Raw genomic sequence first — 18134 nt, forward strand, 5'->3', positions numbered from 1 at the left:
GGTAGTTTTGCAGTACTCCTCCCAAGCTCCATATGGTGCTCATTACCAACAGAGCCCAAGGATATAGTCACAGATGGCCCCACCTTGGTATGGCCACCCAGGGGTGCCATGACCACTCCAGTGGCCATATTGGGACCCTTGCGTGGCACAACACCAATAAGCCTCTCAAGCTTTGAGCCTCGCCCAGGAACCTTGGAGGCACACTCCCTTGGCTGCAGCATCCAAGGCTTCAGAACCATCTCAAGACATAGAGAAACAGGAAACCGGTACTGAGGAGGAAGTGACACCAAGGACTGTATACTCCTCTCCAGACGAAGCCATCATGCCTCCTCCACCATCTTTGGCAGACAACTTTTGTCTCTTCCAGGAGTTGGCGAAGAAGGTGGCAGAAACACTCCAGATACCATTGGAAAAAGTCAAGAACACCTACCATCAACTCCTTGACATCATCCACTCTTCATCCTCCTCAAAGATTGCCCTCCTGATTAATGAGACCATGTTAGACCCGACAGACAGTGTGGCAAATCTCAGGATCGATGGCGCCAACCTGCAAGCAAGCTGACAAAAATTACTACATCCCTGCCAAGGAATCTGAATTCCTATTTTCCCACCTACCATCCAACTCCAATGTGGTGGACTCCATCTTAACTCCTGTGGCTCACAACACCAGTCAAGAGCTACTCCCTACAATAGGGATTGGAAGTGCCTTGACCTTTTCGGCAGAGAAGCGTACTTCTCAGGCACCCTACAATTCTCTATTGCCAACTATTAGCCCCTCATGGTGAAATATGATTATATAAAACTGAATGACTTTATTGAGACAATGCCAGAAGCATATCATGACTCATTTAAGACCATTATCCAGGAGGGCCAGTTAGTGCCAAAGATATCGCTGTAATCTGCCTTCAACACAGCAGCTAGGTCCATCTCCACTTCTGGCGTCATGGCTCCTTTTGTTGGGTTTCCCAAAGGAGGTACAGTCCATGGTTAAGCACCTTCCATTTGAGGGCATGAAGCTCTTCACTGAGAAGACTGATGCCTCCCTTCATACCCTGGGGGACTGCAGGGCTAGCCTCCAGTCACTGGGTAGCTATATACTGGGACAAAAGAGACAATTTAGTCCCCAATTCCAGCATAGACCAAATGCGCCCCAGTACTAACCTCAGTGCCACTACAAGCCACAAAGAAAGAAAGGGAAATTTCCTAAATGCAAACCATCTGACCCACAATCTTCATCTCAGCCCTCTACGTCTAAGCTGTTTTGACGGACAGGTCAAAGTACTCCCCCCCCAACTGACACAGCCAACCATCATTCCACACCCATTTGGCCACTGATTGGCAGCACTCTGCAGTGCCTGGGAATATATAATTTCAGACCAACGGGTCCTAGAGATCGTTTGAGCTGGGTACTCCATCCATTTTACCTCCTTACCTCCCTCCACAACACCCTTCTGCATCCCTCTTCAGGGACCCTTCTCACAAGAGTTTACTATGAATAGAAACAGATTGCTTCCTCCAGTTAGGAGCCATAGAACCAGTACCTCAGCATCTTGAGACAAAGGGTTCTACTCTTGTTATTTCCTAATACCCAGAAAAAAGGGAGGTTGGAGACCCACACTAGACCTCAGCTCCTAACAAATTCATCGAGGCTCAAAAATTCAAGGTGGTCACCTTGTCAATGATCATTCCAACATTGGAACAGGGAGACTGGTTTACAGCCCTCAACCTTCAAGATGCCTATTTTCATATCTCAATCCTACTGGCTCACAGATGATTTCTCAGATTCACTCTGGGACACGACCATTAAAAATACAGAGTGCTCCCCTCTGGGATTATCAGCCCCAAAAGTATTTTCCAAGATTCTCTCAGTGGTGCCCTCTCATTTACATTCTCAAGGGATAATGATCTATTTTTACCTAGATGATTGCCTCCTCAGAGCCTGGTCTCATCATGAGGCTCACCAAGTCAGTGAAGCTACGATATACTTGTTTATGGAACTGTGTCTACAGATCAACACCCAGAAGTCAACCTCTCTCCAGTGCAACACCTGGAATTCATAGGGGCTGACCTCCATTTGTTACAGGCCAAAGCCTTCTTACCTCAACACAGGTTTCTATCCTTAGTCACACTCCTAGACACCATTCAAAGCAGCCCCCAAATACCAGCCAGGCTCTGCTCCAACTCTTGGGGCATACGGCAGCAGGCATGGCGGTAATAGCACATGCCAGACTTCACATGCAATGCCTCCAAATGTGGTTCAGCTCAGTTTACAGACCCAATAAGGACAGGCTGGACAAATCCCTATCACCACCCACCAGGATCAAAAACACCTTACACTGGTGGAAGGATCCAGCTAACATTTGCAAAAGGATCCCATTCGCGCAAACATCACCATCGTTGCTCCTCATCACCGATGCATCACTCAGAGGTGTGGCATGCATCTAAACGGCCACACAATACAAGGCAAATGGTCACCTGTGGAGATATCCCTCCACATCAATCTCCTCAAGTGCATAAGTGCAAGGAATGCCTGCACTTATTTCCTCCTGCTGATCACAGGATCACATACAAAGATCCTAACAAACAACATAGCCTGTATGTACTACATCAGTTGGCAGAGGGGAGCCAAGCCACCCCCCCACCATGCACAGAAGCTATGAGGCTATGGAACTGGTGCATCTTACACAGTGTCACACTGTCCATGGCTTACCTCCCCAGCAGATAAAACTCAATAGCGGACAGTCTCAGTCACACATTCCCGCAGGACCATGAGGGGGAGATACACCCAATAGTGCTTCACAACCTATTCAGATGATGGGGAATACCATCCACAGACCTGTTCGCAACTCACCTGAACAAGAAATATCCACAGTACTGCTCCAGAGTGAGGATGGGACAACACTCCCTGGGCGATGCTCTCCTCCTCCCCTGGGACAAGGACCTTCTCTACACCTTTCCTCCATTTCCCCTACTATCAAAGGTCCTGCTGAAAATAAAAAGGGATGGAGCTCACCTTATTCTGATTGCTCCTATTTGGTCGAGACAGACCTGGTACCCTTACCTGGCACAGCTCGCAACGTGCCCACCAATTCCTCTCCCAGCCATTCCACACCTTTTCATGCAGAACAGAGAACGTACCCTACATCCCAACTTAGGAATTTTCTGCCTTAAGACATGCTTGGTTCCTACATCTGGAAAGCTCTTGTTCAGCCTTTTTTAAGGAAAAGGTCATGTTGCAACTGCATCCCAAGTTCTTACCAAAGGTATCCTTGGACTTCCGGGTAAACCAACCTATCCAACTTCCAGTTTTCTTCCCTAAGCCACACCAGAATAAAGAAGATGAGGCATTACATATACTTGATGTCAGGAGGGTATTAGCCTTTTACCTAGACAGAACTAAGTCCTTTAGAAAATTTCCCAGATTGTTTCTCTCCATTGTGGACAGAACTAAGGGATCTCCAATTTCCAAATAAAGACTGGCTATCTGGCTGCATTACCTATTGTTATCAGTCCCATGATATTCAACCTCTTTCTAGAGTATTAACTCACTCCACAAGATCCCTTTCTGCTTCATTAGCCTTTCTTAAGAGCATTCCTGTACAGAAATATGTAGAGCCATGATTTGGACCGCCATTCAGACCTTTTCTGAACACTATACAGTTACTCATGTCTCAGCTTCTGATGCCATGTTTGTCTCTACTGTGCTATTTTCAGCCTTAGACTCAACTCCAAAACCTACCCCTCCATAGAGGGCACTGCTCAGTAGTCACCTAGAGTGGCGCACCCACAGGGACACTACTGAAAGAAGAAGAGAAGGTTACTCACCCTGTGCAGTAACTGTGGTTCTTCAAGATGTGTCCCTGTGGATGCTCCACTACCTGCCCTCCTACCCTCTGCTTTGAGTTCTTTACCATGGAGCTCCTCAGCAGAGAAGAAACTGAAGGCAGTTCACCCGCACAGCTATATATGGCCACGGTGCAGAGCATGGGGCTGCATGGGGCACATGCGTGAGCTAAACAGACACTACTACCTAAAATCTATGATCTGAGGCTGATGGGGCACATGTGCACTTAGAGTGGAGCGCCCATAGGCGCACATATAACCATCTCTTCCTAAGATCGATGTTCATAAAATCGGGGTTCTACTGTATTGTTATCCACATTTGACTGACTGGGAACTGAGGCACAGAGAGACACTGGGTACATCTATGCAGCAAAAAAAAACCATGGTAGCAAGTCTCAGAGCCCAGGTCAACTGAATTGGGCTTGCACTGTGGGGCTAAAAGTAGCAGTTCAGGCTCAAACCAAAACAGGAGTCTCAGCCAGAGCCCCAACATCTACATTATTATTTTCAGACCTGCAGCACAAGCCCAAGTCAATTGGCCTGGACTCTGATACTTGCTGCCACAGGGTTTTGGAGTATTTTGTTTATTTTTAACTATATAGACACACCCTAATGACTTGCTTAGGATCACACAGGAAGTTTGTAGCAGAATCAGGAATTGAACTTAGCTCTATAGAGACTCAGTCTAGTGCTTTAACCACAAGACCATCATTCCTCTGTTCCACTTTACCCCTACAGACACAGCAATGTGATTACAATTGGAAATGGAAGGCTCTGGAGCAAGAATATCTAATAATTTCTTTATTAGATCAAATCCTATCAAATCCATAACCTAGTGTCTAAGGGTATTTTTACACAGCAAAGAAAAACCCACGGCTGGCCCATGCCAGCCAACTCAGGCTTGCAGGGCTTGAGCTGTGGGGCTGTTTCATTGCTTTGTAGACTTTCAGGCACGGGCTGGAGCCTGGGCTCTGGGACCTCACACAGGGTCCTAGTGAAAATGAAACAGCCCAAGTCCTGGGTTTTTCTTTGCTGTGTAGACATACCTTTTGAAGGCTGATATTATTGCAATGTTCAGAAATGTGTGTTTCAAATGGAATGAGAGTATGTTCATTCCCCACCCCAGGTTGCCAGCCGGGAATTAAAGATCCCCATGTCGAGTATTCATTTTTGTGAAACAAGCACAACAACTGTTCCTAATGCTTGTGCTTCAGTAGCATCTGCTGGAACTGATGTCAATGGAATGGCAGTAAAGGTAAAGGGTAATATTTGTCTACCAGTGAACTCTTAAAAGCCCCCATTCATCAAGGTTTTTAAGCAAGTGCCTAATTTTACGCACATGAGCAGTCCCACAGAGCTTGAAATTACCTATCGTGTGGCTATTGCAGGTGGCCACTAAGAATATGAAACATTGCTTCTTGATGAATTCCAAACTCTTTGTTATGTTGTGGTTTGGGGTTTCCAGAACAGAACCCAAAGCTCCCCAAAAAGGCTTAAGGTTTTTTTTACTAAACACTCACTGCATATAATGGAGGCCTCTTATCTCTCCTGCGATGAAGTGAGCAAACCAGTTCTTAAAGACCTGGCACTGATCATGCGCTAGTTCACACTAATCCCAGACATTATTTTAAGGTTTGAGTCAATTTAATTAAACAAATCTTCCCTACCTCTCTCTCATCCTTCCGCATCTTCCTTAAATCAAGACCCTTAATTTCCTCCCTATTTTTTCATGAAAGAATCACAGGCCTAGCTGATCTTTGGTTTCTCTACTGGACAGAGGCCTCTTGTTTTTTATATTAAAACTTACACATTTTGTAAGTTTCTCTGTTACAATGGAGCAGTGTCTCTGGGTGGTAATTTTATTGGGAAGCCTGACAATGGTAGCAGATTTGGAGGCAGAAACTTGGCTAGTCCCAGGAGAGAGACTTAAGATCTCGTGAGTATTTGATTCCTTGATCCAAAGATGGGGTGGGAAGAGTGGGTATCACATGAGCCCTGGAGTAAGGGATGACGCAGAGGCCTGAAGGAGGCCTGGTTGTGCAGATCTGGGAGCGGAGGAGAAGGATCTGGTTTGGGGAGAGATGGGACCTCTGTTCTACTACTTCTGTTGAGATTTGGATGAGCATAAGAACCTCCAGATGTTTATCAAAAAGAAAAGGAGTACTTGTGGCACCTTAGAGACTAACCAATTGTACTCCTTTTCTTTTTGCGAATACAGACTAACACGGCTGTTACTCTGAAACCAGATGTTTATCTAAACTGACCGACCTGCTGGGGTGTTTCAGGGTCACCCATCTCTAGTAGTGGCCTTACCAATTAGCTAGATTAATCTATTTTCACATAAATATTAAAAATGTGTGGCCCAGAAGAACTGGAGACAGGAACAAACTTGAGCCTCCCTTTCCCCAGGATTTGAGACTTTTCCTTCAAATTCACTGAGGAGGTGGCATGTTTGGGTGGCTATAGACAGGAAGTGTTAAGAGCCTCAAAAGAAACTGATTCACCATCCTTCTCTAAGTGGAAGACCGGTGATGGATTCCCCAGAAAAAAAGGGTCTACGGAATTAAATGAGGAGTAATGATTTCTAGAAGTAAATGGGATGTCTTCTCTGCTGATAGTACTTCCACCATGACAAAAAAATATGTTGAATATTATTAAATACTGACAAATGTCTATTTCTCTACTTTTGCATTATTTTCCCCAACTTTTCTCTTCACCAGGATGCTTGCCAGACTCTCTTGAAACGCCTGGAGCCCATCATTAGCAAGAACCCGAAAGGTACCTGGAATGATTGGGTAAGAGGCACTTTTGTATCAGGGTGAAAAATCAAATGGGTATGAATTATATTTAAAAAATGTGCATGTACATAGCAATTTTGGTGTGTGTGTGTATATATATATATAAAAAAATATTTTTCTCTCTCCTCTTTCTATGGTGATCTCTTACCAGCAGGATAAATGCTGCCTGCACAGAGCACAGCTTGGCCAGAGCAGAGGATCTGGCCCTTATGCTTTGTTTGGGTGGGTCCCTCCCCACATATAGTGAGCTGCTAAAATACATGGTATTGGCAGTACTGGAATCTTGAACATGCAGCAAACATCACGCACAGCCTCTGGCATGTAAGCTGATACTTGAATTGTGCAACCGAATGACACTAGCCAATATCTCCGGTCCTAGACACAACCCTAGGAACCTCCATCTTGCAGTGTCCAGTTATGCCTGCTGGATGCTGCAAGTTTATATGAGTTTGTCAATTTAACAAAGAAATTGATATGTACCAGGCTTGTTATCCCAAGGGGAGTCTCTGACACGCTTCAAACCAAACGCACTGCTTCAGGTAGAATAAACAAACTGATTTATTAACTATAAAGATAGATCTTAAGTGATTATAAGTCAAAACATAACAAGTCAAATTTGGTCAAATGAATAAAAGCAAAACGCATTCTAAGTTGATCTTAACACTTTCAATGCCCTTACAAACTTAGATGCTTCTCACCACAGGCTGTCTGGTTGCTCTTCAGCCAGGGTCTCCCCTTTGATCAGCGCTTCAGTCGCTGGGTGTGGTGTCTGTAGATGTAGGTGGAAGAGAGAGGCAAACATCTCTCCCTTTTATCATGTTCTTTCTTCCCTCTTGGCTTCCCCCCTCCCTTCAAAGTCAGGTGAGCATGACCTCAGCGCAGTCCCAAACTGACCAGAGGAAGGGGGGTGTCTCACTCAAGAGTCCAACAGATCCTTTGTTGCTGCCTAGGCCAGTGTCCATTGTTCCTGTGAGGCTGGGCTGGGTTTGTCCCATACATGCCCTGATGAGGCGTGAACTGCCCCTCTGCTCCTGGGGAGTTTTTCTCTGGGTTTGCTTTAAGCCATGAGGATACATTTCAGCCTCATAACTATATACATGAAATTACAACCTATAACATTATTATAGCATTACTGTAACAACAATTACTATAACATCACTATAACCACAATACCCGGTGCATCATGAGCCTTCCGAAGACACCCAACATGACAAACTTTGCATTAGATACCACACAGTCATTTTACAAGGATGAACATGAGGGTGCTGGGTGTTCCCCTGAGATACAGAGTGTCACAACAGTGTCAAACTATTGATAGGAATAAAACACCAATTGGGGCTCACTTAGACCTGTAATATGCTAGAATCACATTTTGTCCTGCTAAAAAGCCTTCTTTACATAGGATGGGCCCTCTGTTATTTGTATTATCATAGTATCTAGGAGCCCTAGTTATAGACCTGGGCCCTACTGTGCAGATACTATACAAACACAAGACATAGAGACAGACCCTACCACAAAGAGCTCTGTCTAATTGGTCCAAACAAATCTGATGAAGTGGTTAGGTCTCAATCCTGTATGCAGCCACAGCTGGGGCAATGCCTCAATCAGGCATCAGCTGGCCCTATAAAAGGGCTGCTAGCCAGGCACTCAGGCAGTCTCTCTTCAGCCTTAGAGGGAAATGGACCTGGCTGTCTGAGAGCTGAGCAGGGTGCCTGAGTGGAGCAGGGCTGGAGAACCCCCAGGCTGCAGGCCTTGCTAAAGGCTGGGAAAGGTACTAGGGTTGTATAGGTGCAGCCTAGGGTTAGGCAAAGGCAGCAGGTCCAAACCCCCCTTGCTGATGATGGGTGGTGTACAGACTGCAGTCTGCCCCAGTGAGTGGGAGCTAGATGGTGACTGGCAGTAGCCGCTGAGGCAAGGAGGGGATAAAGGGTGGGGGTTCCCCCTGGGAGTGAAAACTGAGTGTGGGGGCACTGCCAGGGGGAAGCACCCCAAGGTAAAGGGGCATAGGGTCTGGGAGGGACATGGGGGCCAGCAGCAGGTGAGACACTGGTCTGCAGAGGGCGCTCTGGGCTGGAAGAGCTAATTCCCAGGATGACCAACAGGAGGTGCCGCACCGGTGAGTGGTCGCCCCGCTACAGGTAGTCAATTATTGTTTGTCAAGGTCCAAATTTCTTGGTCAAGGTATAATCAAAATCCAGACTCCAGAGAAAATAATGGGGGAAAAAAAAATAAGTAAAGATTTCAGGGTCTGTTCAAAAGCATCTGGTGGTCCACCTACTTACTACCCCAGCAGTTAGAATCAGTCCCTTGGTGCAGAGCTGTAAATGTGGTCTAAATATTAAAATCCTATTGTTTATGCAGTGCTGCATGATGATTTAAAGTCTAACAAAAATGACAATCCCTGCCTGTGATACAGCATGGCCAGAGGGCAGCAGGAGAGAGTTAGAAGGGAGCCTTATTCCCTGTAGAGGGAAGAAAGTTTGCTATAGATTAATTAGAACACCTGAAGCCAGTCACCTGGTTTAAAAAAATCCCTGCTTCAATCAGACAAGTGGAGGAGTTGAAGCAGAGTGGTTTGGTGTTGGTGTAGAGAACAGTTTGGAGAAGTGCTGCTGTGAGCTAAGAAGACCAAGACCCTAGGTAAAGGGACACCTGGTTTGTGCAGAGGGAGGGCAGGAAGCCCCACAAGCTGAAGGGCAGGAAAGGGACGTAGCCCAGGGGAAGGAACCGTGAGTTCAGGTGGTTTACTGCTATCCCTAGGGCCCCTGGGCTGGGACCCAGAGTAGAGGGTGGGCCTGGGACCCTCCCTCGCCACTCCCCTCCTCTAGGACACTAGTGGGGCAGTTAATACTCAGTTCAGGGGCAAGAAATAGTGCCCTGAACCCCCAAGAAGAGAGAGCGTGAGACCCATCATAGTAGTGCCAGCAATTTGCCACACTGCCCTTGAGGTGCTTACAAGTCCCAACACACAGATGTTCCCTCTTAAAGGATTACCATGATTACTCTGCAAAATGTTTTAAAGTTTGCCAACTATTCTTATTAATAGAGAATAACAGTGGAACACCTGTGGCAATGCTCTAAGCATAACTGACACCTACATATGTGAGGAGTAAATCAGTTTGCCCTGACTAATGCTGTTCTAGTGATTGTCAAATTAATTTAATTTAGATTATCAGGAATGACTGACATCAAAAGATAATGCTGACCCATGCAGAGAAGAAGCTGCTTTACCTCTTGTAAAGTTGATTAATTTCAAAAACATATTTGACATGTAAATTAAGCAAATCTGATATGAGAATTGCTAAGAGGGAGTAAATCTAGAAGCTCACCCTCGCTGCTGGAATCACTTGCATAACTGCACTTCAGAGCATTTTTATTTTTTTCTGAAAAGTGGTGGTTGGTTTTTTTGTTTTTTTTTAACTGGCAACTTGGGTTTTTGTTTGTTTTCCCTCTGTGTCTTATCAACCAGATCTGCTCAGTTTACAAATAAACACTTTTCTGATTATCAGCACTGCAAACTCAACCTATAATGTGAAAGTCAAGCTGGATCCTTTCTGGCTGCCATGTGGCCAACAGTAAAGATTCTGCAAGCAGAGCTGTGAGAACAAGTCTGATGCTTATGTGTGAACCAAATCAAATCCAGTTCACTCTTCCAAAGCTGTGTTGGCTCTGCAGCATTAAAACCCCAGTTCAGCAGAGCATTTAAGCATGTGTATAAATCTAGCCCTATTCAGAAAACCCTATAAGCACATGCTTAAATTTAAACAGACTTAAGCCCCATTGAAGTCAATAGGATTCAACCATGTGCCTAAAGTTAAGCACATGTTTAAGTGCTTGGCTGACTTGGGATGAACTGTTGAATGAGGGCCTAACTGCTATGTCAAAGATATTTTTAGTCAGTAATATCAGGAATTATGGCTGAATTAAAAACAAGGAGAAGCTCTGTTTGGCAAAGTGCCATTTTTACTTATTCACCTTTCATAGTTGATCCACATATTAAAGCTCAAACTTGATTCAAGTATCTGGGAGCTGCACATGTCTGACTCCCCTTAATGTTGACTGAACTTCTGTGAGCTCCCCAGGAGGAAAGTGTTCCTGGACATGTGAGCAGGATTTTACAGCTGCTGTATTTACATGTATGTTTGCCTGCTGGGGCTTGAGTTAGAACTAGAATCATGGTTTGCAGTTTTCAGAGAACTTACTCAGCATTTGCCTAGTCTCCCAGAGCAAAAAAAAAATGGAGCTGGTGGCAGAGAGAATCCTCAGATATTACCATAGCGCTCTTCAGTTCTGTAGCATTTTCTTGCAGTTTGATTTTTAAATAAATAGGTACATGTTTAACTCCTTCCCAGGTGATAAGTTTACCAATAATTGTTGTACTCTGCAGGTTAAAGAAGCATTTGAACAGAGCATTAATCTTTCAGCTACAGGGTACTTCAGGTAACAGATATTTTTGGTCCCTTTGGTCCCTTTACTTAAGTTTAAGTAAAGCTGAGGCACACCTCAGCAATATGATGAAAGTGTGAATTTAATAAGTAACTCATGAAGATAGTTAATAGCTCAAAGTGGGCCTGGATAGACTGGACTTGACAGGCATTTTTGAATTTTTTTTTTTTTTAGCTCATATTCTCATGTAATCAACAGATCTGCTTCTTAGAGGAATGCTATAATTTGGGCAGCTGCACATCATACCCATGAAATGAGGTGTCCAGCTACTGCTGCAAGGAGCAGTAGGTGCCCCAGAGGAAGTGTAGCACTCCTTCTCTAATACTCACTCATTTACCCAACCACCGTACTCACATCATGGATCTCACAACCTGCTGAGCTCAGTTGAGGATGTGAGCCAGATGTATGTATTGTGTGCACCTCCCTACCAGTGCAGGATTACTCCCTATTGTACCTTTCCTATTGTTGGGTTGGTTTCTTTGGGTATAGTTTTAAGTGTGCCAAACAAGAAGGCTTCCACCACTTACCTTGAGAAACTATCCCACACTCTCGTAGATCTCATGGTGAAGGTTTCCCTGATGTTCAACTAATCTCTTCCCTTTGTTAATTCCATTCCGTTTCACCTAGTTATTGCCTGCTTAGACCCTCCTAAATAATTCTTCTCCCTTCTTAGGCTAACACTTCTATTTTGAAGACCATCATCTTGCTCCTTGCTTAGCTAAGATCTGTATTTTTAGCTCTTTACATCTTTCCTTGTAAATTAATCTTTCCTATGCTCTGACCATTTTATTTCTCTTTTCTACTTCACTCATTTGTCATAGGCTATGTAATTGTTACTGTAAACTTGTCTTTTATACATGATTTACATTAAAATCTCTGTCAGAAATCTGCTGGGATTTGGTTGCTTATCAGAATTTTTAGATTGGAGCAGTTTATCATATTTGTGGCCAGAATTTAATTGACTTTAATGGAGCTAAACCAGCAGGGTATCTGTCCCAGTATTTTGGGTTTAATTTCACATAGTTTTGAACTCTTATTTGCTCTGTCACTTTATTGTTGTAACACAAAGATTAATAAAATCGACTAAAAGCCATGCTTCCCATGGACTGTGTTGTTTCCCCCAGAGGCTATGAGGCTAACATGGATTGGGAGAAAGGGGAAGGCCATCCATTTAAGTATTTTATTTTCGGAGCTGCTTGTTCGGAGGTTGAAATTGACTGTCTTACAGGCGATCACAAGGTAACTAGTGAATGTCACTAAAGCTCATAAATAGTACAGTGAGGTTCCACCAGAACTTCCCATTTTGCCTGATGTCCCAACAATCATATAACTTGTACATTGGTAAATCACCTGGCTTTGTTCTAACGTACATGTACCAATTGATGTAAATAACTAGCAATTACAGTTAGAGCAGAATGAAAAAAGTGCACAAGTAACTAAATACAATCTTATTTTTGCTAATTTGTGAAAATATTATAATAGACAGTGTTGCAGGCAGTATTTGCCTTTTCTCTTGGTGCCTGCAGTCTGCCAAATTGTTTTGTAGCTCTGTATTAAATTTCTAATCTCCTGACCAGCCAGTTGCCCCACCTGGCCTAGTCTCCTGACATTTTAAGAGCCCACTCCAGCAACACGTCCCACCGGACATAGTGTGTACTCCTGTGAGAAGTCCCACTGGAAGCATTAAATACAGTGAGTTAAAGCCTGCAGTCCTCGTACTGGCTAAACTCCTACTAAGGTTAATGAGTGTTATTACTGTGCAGCCCTTCCTCCAGTAAAAGGTCAGTTTTGTATGTTCTGAAAGAGATTCTGTACAAACATGTCTTGTCCCACTGGATTAAGCCTCTGACCTGTAGCACTTCCTCATCCATCCACCTGTATATCTGTCCCCACAATGTATGTTTGTGTTTTGTTGGTAGAACATCCGAACAAACATTGTTATGGATACTGGATGCAGCATAAATCCAGCTGTGGATATAGGACAGGTATGTGCCAAGAATTTCTTCTTCTTTTCACGTTGTGCTAGTTGCTGTTGTGTTTGTGTTAACGAGTGTCCATTCATTCATCTACCATTAACCTCTTATCAGCCCATGTTATAGATGATAAATCCTGATTCCAATGGAGTCAATAGCAAAACTCCCATTGACTTCAGTGGGTCCAGGATTTTACCTAGTGTCCCCTTGCGGTACTGCCCACCTGCACCACTGTGCTCATCACCGGTATAGTTTCACACAGCTGGGCTAGACCCAAGTCTCCAAGCTCTCCTCCACTTTATGACCAGGCCCCCTTCCTCATAGCATGTGAATGCTTCTCCCCACTGTACCCCCTGATCCATTGCTTCAGCCCCTCTGGTTGGCATTTCTTCGTGTGGCAGTGTCCACACTATGAGCTTGGAGTGTGAATCCCAGCTTGTGTACACACCTTCACACTAGCTCAATGACAGCACAAGTGTATATAGTAGCATAGCTGTGGTCACACAGGTAGCAGCAGCACCTCTTAGCCGTGCCAAGTAGAAACCTGCCTGAACCCGCCCTGTGGGTACATACTCAGTGTCGCCACTGCTGCTACCTGTGCTATACTCCTGTTTATACTTGTGCTAGCGCGCCTCGAGATTGTGTGCATGTGTGTACACACAATCTACGAATCACACCCCTATCTTCTCGTGTAGATGTAGACTGGACTTAGGCAGTGCAGGTGGAGAGAGCTTTCTGCTTCCCAGCAGCTCCAAAGGAAAGCCCTGAAACCCAACAGTCTAATAGGAAGGAGAATGCTGTCCAGAGAATGTAATTATTGTCAATGTTATATACATTTTACAGCATAAGAAAAGATAAAGTGCTTATAATTTCTCACTCTCAGATTGAAGGTGCCTTTGTTCAAGGCATTGGACTTTATACAATGGAGGAGTTAAAATACTCCCCAGAAGGCGTCTTGTACACTCGGGGCCCGGATCAGTATAAAATCCCTGCAATCTGTGACATCCCAGAACAGTTCAGTGTTTCCTTGCTGTCATCCTCACAAAATCCTTATGCCATCTACTCATCCAAGGTAAGCAAGTGAAACCTGGGGCTTGATTTCTCTATCACCTGTGCTAGAGTAAATCAGGAGTAATTCCATTGAAGTCAAAGAAGGTATGCGGGTATAAAACCCCTGTAAGTGAAAGGAGACTCAGGCTTCTGTTTTACATTTTAAACAGATCTCCACATCATTGCAGCTTCTACCGTATTTGTAAATAACACAATCTGGGATATTTTTACTCTTCCATCCTGGCTGCCTATTGATGATTTTTAGAGTTTAACAAGCGGACTAGGAACTTCTAGTATAAACATCCTCACAGATTCAAGCTAAATTTAAAGCCATGACTTTAGAGTGTAGTAACAGTCTGAAACATAAGAGAAAGTGACTAAAATTAGACACAATATTACTAGTTAGTTCAGTTAGTCAGTATAGGCTCCTTAGCTACCTTTTTTTGCTAGCAATAAATACACTGACTTACACCAGCTGAGGATCAGTTTACACCAGCTAGGGGCCTAGCCCTTGAATATGTAGGGGATACTGCCCAATTCAAGTGTATTGAGCATCATGTCTTCAGTTGCCTAGGCCATTAGGGATGTAATGTAGTCAATCAAATAAAAGCTTCAGAATAAAAAAAATGACATTTAAAACAGAAGGATATTGTAGAACAATAGTTCCTTCTAAAAATTATTTTCAAATAGTCCCAATGAAATATTTTGAAAAATGATCATTTGAAAGAAAATTCCAGATCAAAATGAAATTACCCAGGGTGGAGTTGATCTAAAGAGCGGCTTTTAGCACCAGGCTTCAAAGTGAGCGTACAAAATCTGTTTATCCCACTTCATGCATACAACTCGTAGAGCTAATTTTAAAACTATCATTAGTGAATAAAACATGCTTGTGATACCTTTCCCTGAAAAGTAAGCATTTTTCAATCCTGAAGTCTGGTTGTCCATTTCTTATAGAGGTGGGCTAAAGCTGCAAAATGCCGATCCAGACCAGTGTTTCAGGAGTGTTTTGGAGCTTGAGTTTTAGAAAGGCTGGTTAGAGATACAATAATGGCCAGCTGAGAAATCCAGATCTCAGTCCTGATGAAGATGCCCAAACTCCCAGCATTTAGGAGCATCTAGATCTGGGGACTGGATTTGACCTGTGATAGAAATAAGGCCAACTGTGAAACTTGCATCTGGATCAGATTGAGGAGGGCATTCAGCACTGTTCACATGCGGGGTTTGGTCTCAGCTCTAGTTTGTTAATAGGATATGAATCCCTGGAGATGATTCATTTCAGTTTTATCTGCCAACATTTTTTTACCAAATTGATTTTCTTTTCAGTTTGAAATCCTGCACAGGTGAGAAATCAAGTGTCCTAAAATTTATAGCTGGCATTTGAAACCCACCCTTGCAGATATCTGCAGTCAGCCAGCAGCTGAAAACCTGCATTGTAAACCCAGTTCTGGGGAATCTGGGCTTATGGCCTCAGGTTTTCCAAGCCGCACACTTGAGCATCCACACTGCATTGTAAACCTGGGTTTACAGTTGCCGGACCCGGGTCTCACAGCCACGCCAACATGTCCATACAGCACTATGCAGGCATTCTGACTTGGATCTGCAGCTTCAGCTCTGTCCTACTGCAAAATAAAAGGGCTTGGATCCGAGTCTCAGTGGGACTCGGACTCGGACTCACACACCCCCCCACACACACCCCCCCCCACACACACACACCACCATTAGGGTCCTAGGGCCTGGGTCCTGAATACTTGCTAACCTGAATCCTACAGATTTGTGGTTGGAGGAGTTGGGCTCAAACCCAAGTCTGAGCCCAGGTTTCCAGTGCACTGTAGACGTACACAGTATGCTCTGATCCTGCTTCTATTGAATCAGTGGAAAACTTTCATTCTCTCCCATGGTAGAGGATCAGGCCCTATGTAAATCAGTAGTTTGTAAAAGGTTTTCACCATCTCAAATATTAATAAGACACTTCCTCTTTTAATTAGTTCATAAAGTAAATGTTGTGTCTGCCTTTGTTCCCTGTCAGGGGATGGGCGAGGCAGGGCTGTTCCTGGGATGTTCTGTGTTCTTTGCTATCTGGGATGCAGTGGCCGCTGTACGGAAGGAAAGAGGATTAACCAGGACCTTCACACTGAACAGCCCCCTGACTCCTGAGCGGATTCGAATGGCCTGTGCCGATCAGTTTACTGAGATGGTAATGAGGTTTTTCTTTTGGAACACGCCTTTGTAGCTGCAGCCTGTTTCTTTTGGCATTGAAGGCCCATATTTTTGTAGTTTTAAACAGTGTTTATACCTGGATATGATGTATACACAGCAGAACTCCTCAGTTCAGACTTTTTAATGATTCTTGAATTAAAATGTCTATCAACAGGCCCAGCCCATGCCAGCCATTCCAGTCTATGGCATTCAGGGTTTGCCTTCTTAATAATTCAAATTTTTCTTTTTCTCAGTTCCTCCTGCCCACACCCTCCCACCTGCAGTATGCGCTCATCTCTGCATGCTCCTCTGTCCTTGCTGCTTGCTTTTTGTCTCCTCGCACTCACACCTCTGTCTGGTTTTTGAGTCCCTCCATTCCTGGAACAGCCTCTCTTTTCCTCTGCACCAAGAGCCTACTCCAGTGCTCTTTGGAGTCAGTGGAAAGACTCCCATTGATTCACTTCAATGGGTGTTGACTTAGTCCCCAAGTGACCTCACTCTCTCTTCAAATGCTCACCCCTTCCAGTTGGTTTCCATCACTTACTTACACTATGGCACTAGCAACTCATGCTCTCCTGCCCCAATATGAAATATAAAATAAAGAAAATCAATCTACTCGGAGCTAACAAAGATCCAAAGAAAAGACCAATCACATGATTCCATTGTCATTGCAACTCTCCTTCCTCCTGTTTCCCCCATTGTCTGCTATCATTATACCCACCTCCACCGTTGTCTAATTTAAATCATAAGCTCTTTGAGGCAGAATCCTTGACATCTACATTACTGTGAAATGCCATGCACATCTGTGCTACTACTGAAATACTAGTGGGCCAGATTTTCTCCATGTGGAAGATGAAGACTGAGTTCCCACTCGACGTTCTTGCCTAGTATTTCCCTAAGCAGTGGCAGGGCACCAGAATTGCAGGGCAGATCAGCCCCCAGATTTGTCAGTCTACTAATGTCAATGAACATCTCAGGAGCTTTGCCATAGGTGAGGGCCAATTGACACAGACCCTATTCTTCCATGCTGCTTTGGGACCTACCAGCACCACTTGTATGGGTTTGCCTGTCTTCTGTAGAATGCCCTACCCAGTAGACCTTGTTTGATCCATAATTAATGGAAGCTGTAGAAGATCTAGTAGGGGCCACCTGTGAGAGGCACTGAAATATGCAGAGTAGTTTTTATGAATAGCTGTAGTGACTTCTTTCTAAGTGAATACCATTAACAGAATCACTTCTTTCCCCTCTTATTCATTCTCCTAGAGTGCGAAAGATGAACCGGAGTCCTTCGTTCCTTGGGCCATCTCCATATGAATGGCAAACAGAATCGTGCACAAAGCCTGAATGAACTCAGTGGTACTGATTTGTTTGAGGGTGGGGGCTCATTTAATCAACAAACATTTTATTTTAATTCAAAATCTACCCTCCGGCGACTGAATAATGAGCATTACTACTTCAGCCCATTCTCACACCTGAATTTTCAGCATATATTTAGTTGCACTACTACATTTTACTTCTAGAAACCTCTAAATAGATTGAAAGAGGGTTATGCAATAAGATCCAGCTACCTAAACATTTTCTCTGATCATCTTAAATTGCCACTAGGGAGGAATTAACGATCACGTTAACAATGGTGCAAAATCCAGACTTTTTTTTTTTCCCCTCAGGATTTTTCAGAACAATGGAATTCAAATTTATCTCTAAATAACATAGCTAGGCTCACTGAGGTAATGAGATGCAAGAGCCTGTGCTGTGTTGAGCTAAGAGTGCATTGGGGATGGGATGCTAGGGTTGAGTGAACCAAAAATAAGTGCACTAATATTCCTGA

At 44.0% G+C, this 18134-nt stretch overlaps 1 protein-coding gene across 1 annotated transcript in view; it reads left to right on the forward strand.

The window, feature by feature from the left end:
- Positions 1 to 17620, forward strand: part of AOX1 (aldehyde oxidase 1) — a 75578-nt gene extending 57958 nt beyond the window's left edge. Inside the window, exons 28-35 of the mRNA XM_077829642.1 lie at positions 4970 to 5098; positions 6564 to 6638; positions 11029 to 11081; positions 12212 to 12326; positions 13007 to 13072; positions 13944 to 14132; positions 16137 to 16304; positions 17570 to 17620. Of these exons, the coding sequence (XP_077685768.1) occupies positions 4970 to 5098; positions 6564 to 6638; positions 11029 to 11081; positions 12212 to 12326; positions 13007 to 13072; positions 13944 to 14132; positions 16137 to 16304; positions 17570 to 17620 (846 nt within the window). The remainder of the gene's footprint in view (positions 1 to 4969; positions 5099 to 6563; positions 6639 to 11028; positions 11082 to 12211; positions 12327 to 13006; positions 13073 to 13943; positions 14133 to 16136; positions 16305 to 17569) is intronic.
- The last annotated feature ends 514 nt before the right edge of the window (positions 17621 to 18134 follow it).

This window comes from Eretmochelys imbricata, chromosome 11 (genome assembly GCF_965152235.1).
Source record: "Eretmochelys imbricata isolate rEreImb1 chromosome 11, rEreImb1.hap1, whole genome shotgun sequence".
NCBI classification, from domain to species: Eukaryota; Metazoa; Chordata; order Testudines; family Cheloniidae; genus Eretmochelys; species Eretmochelys imbricata.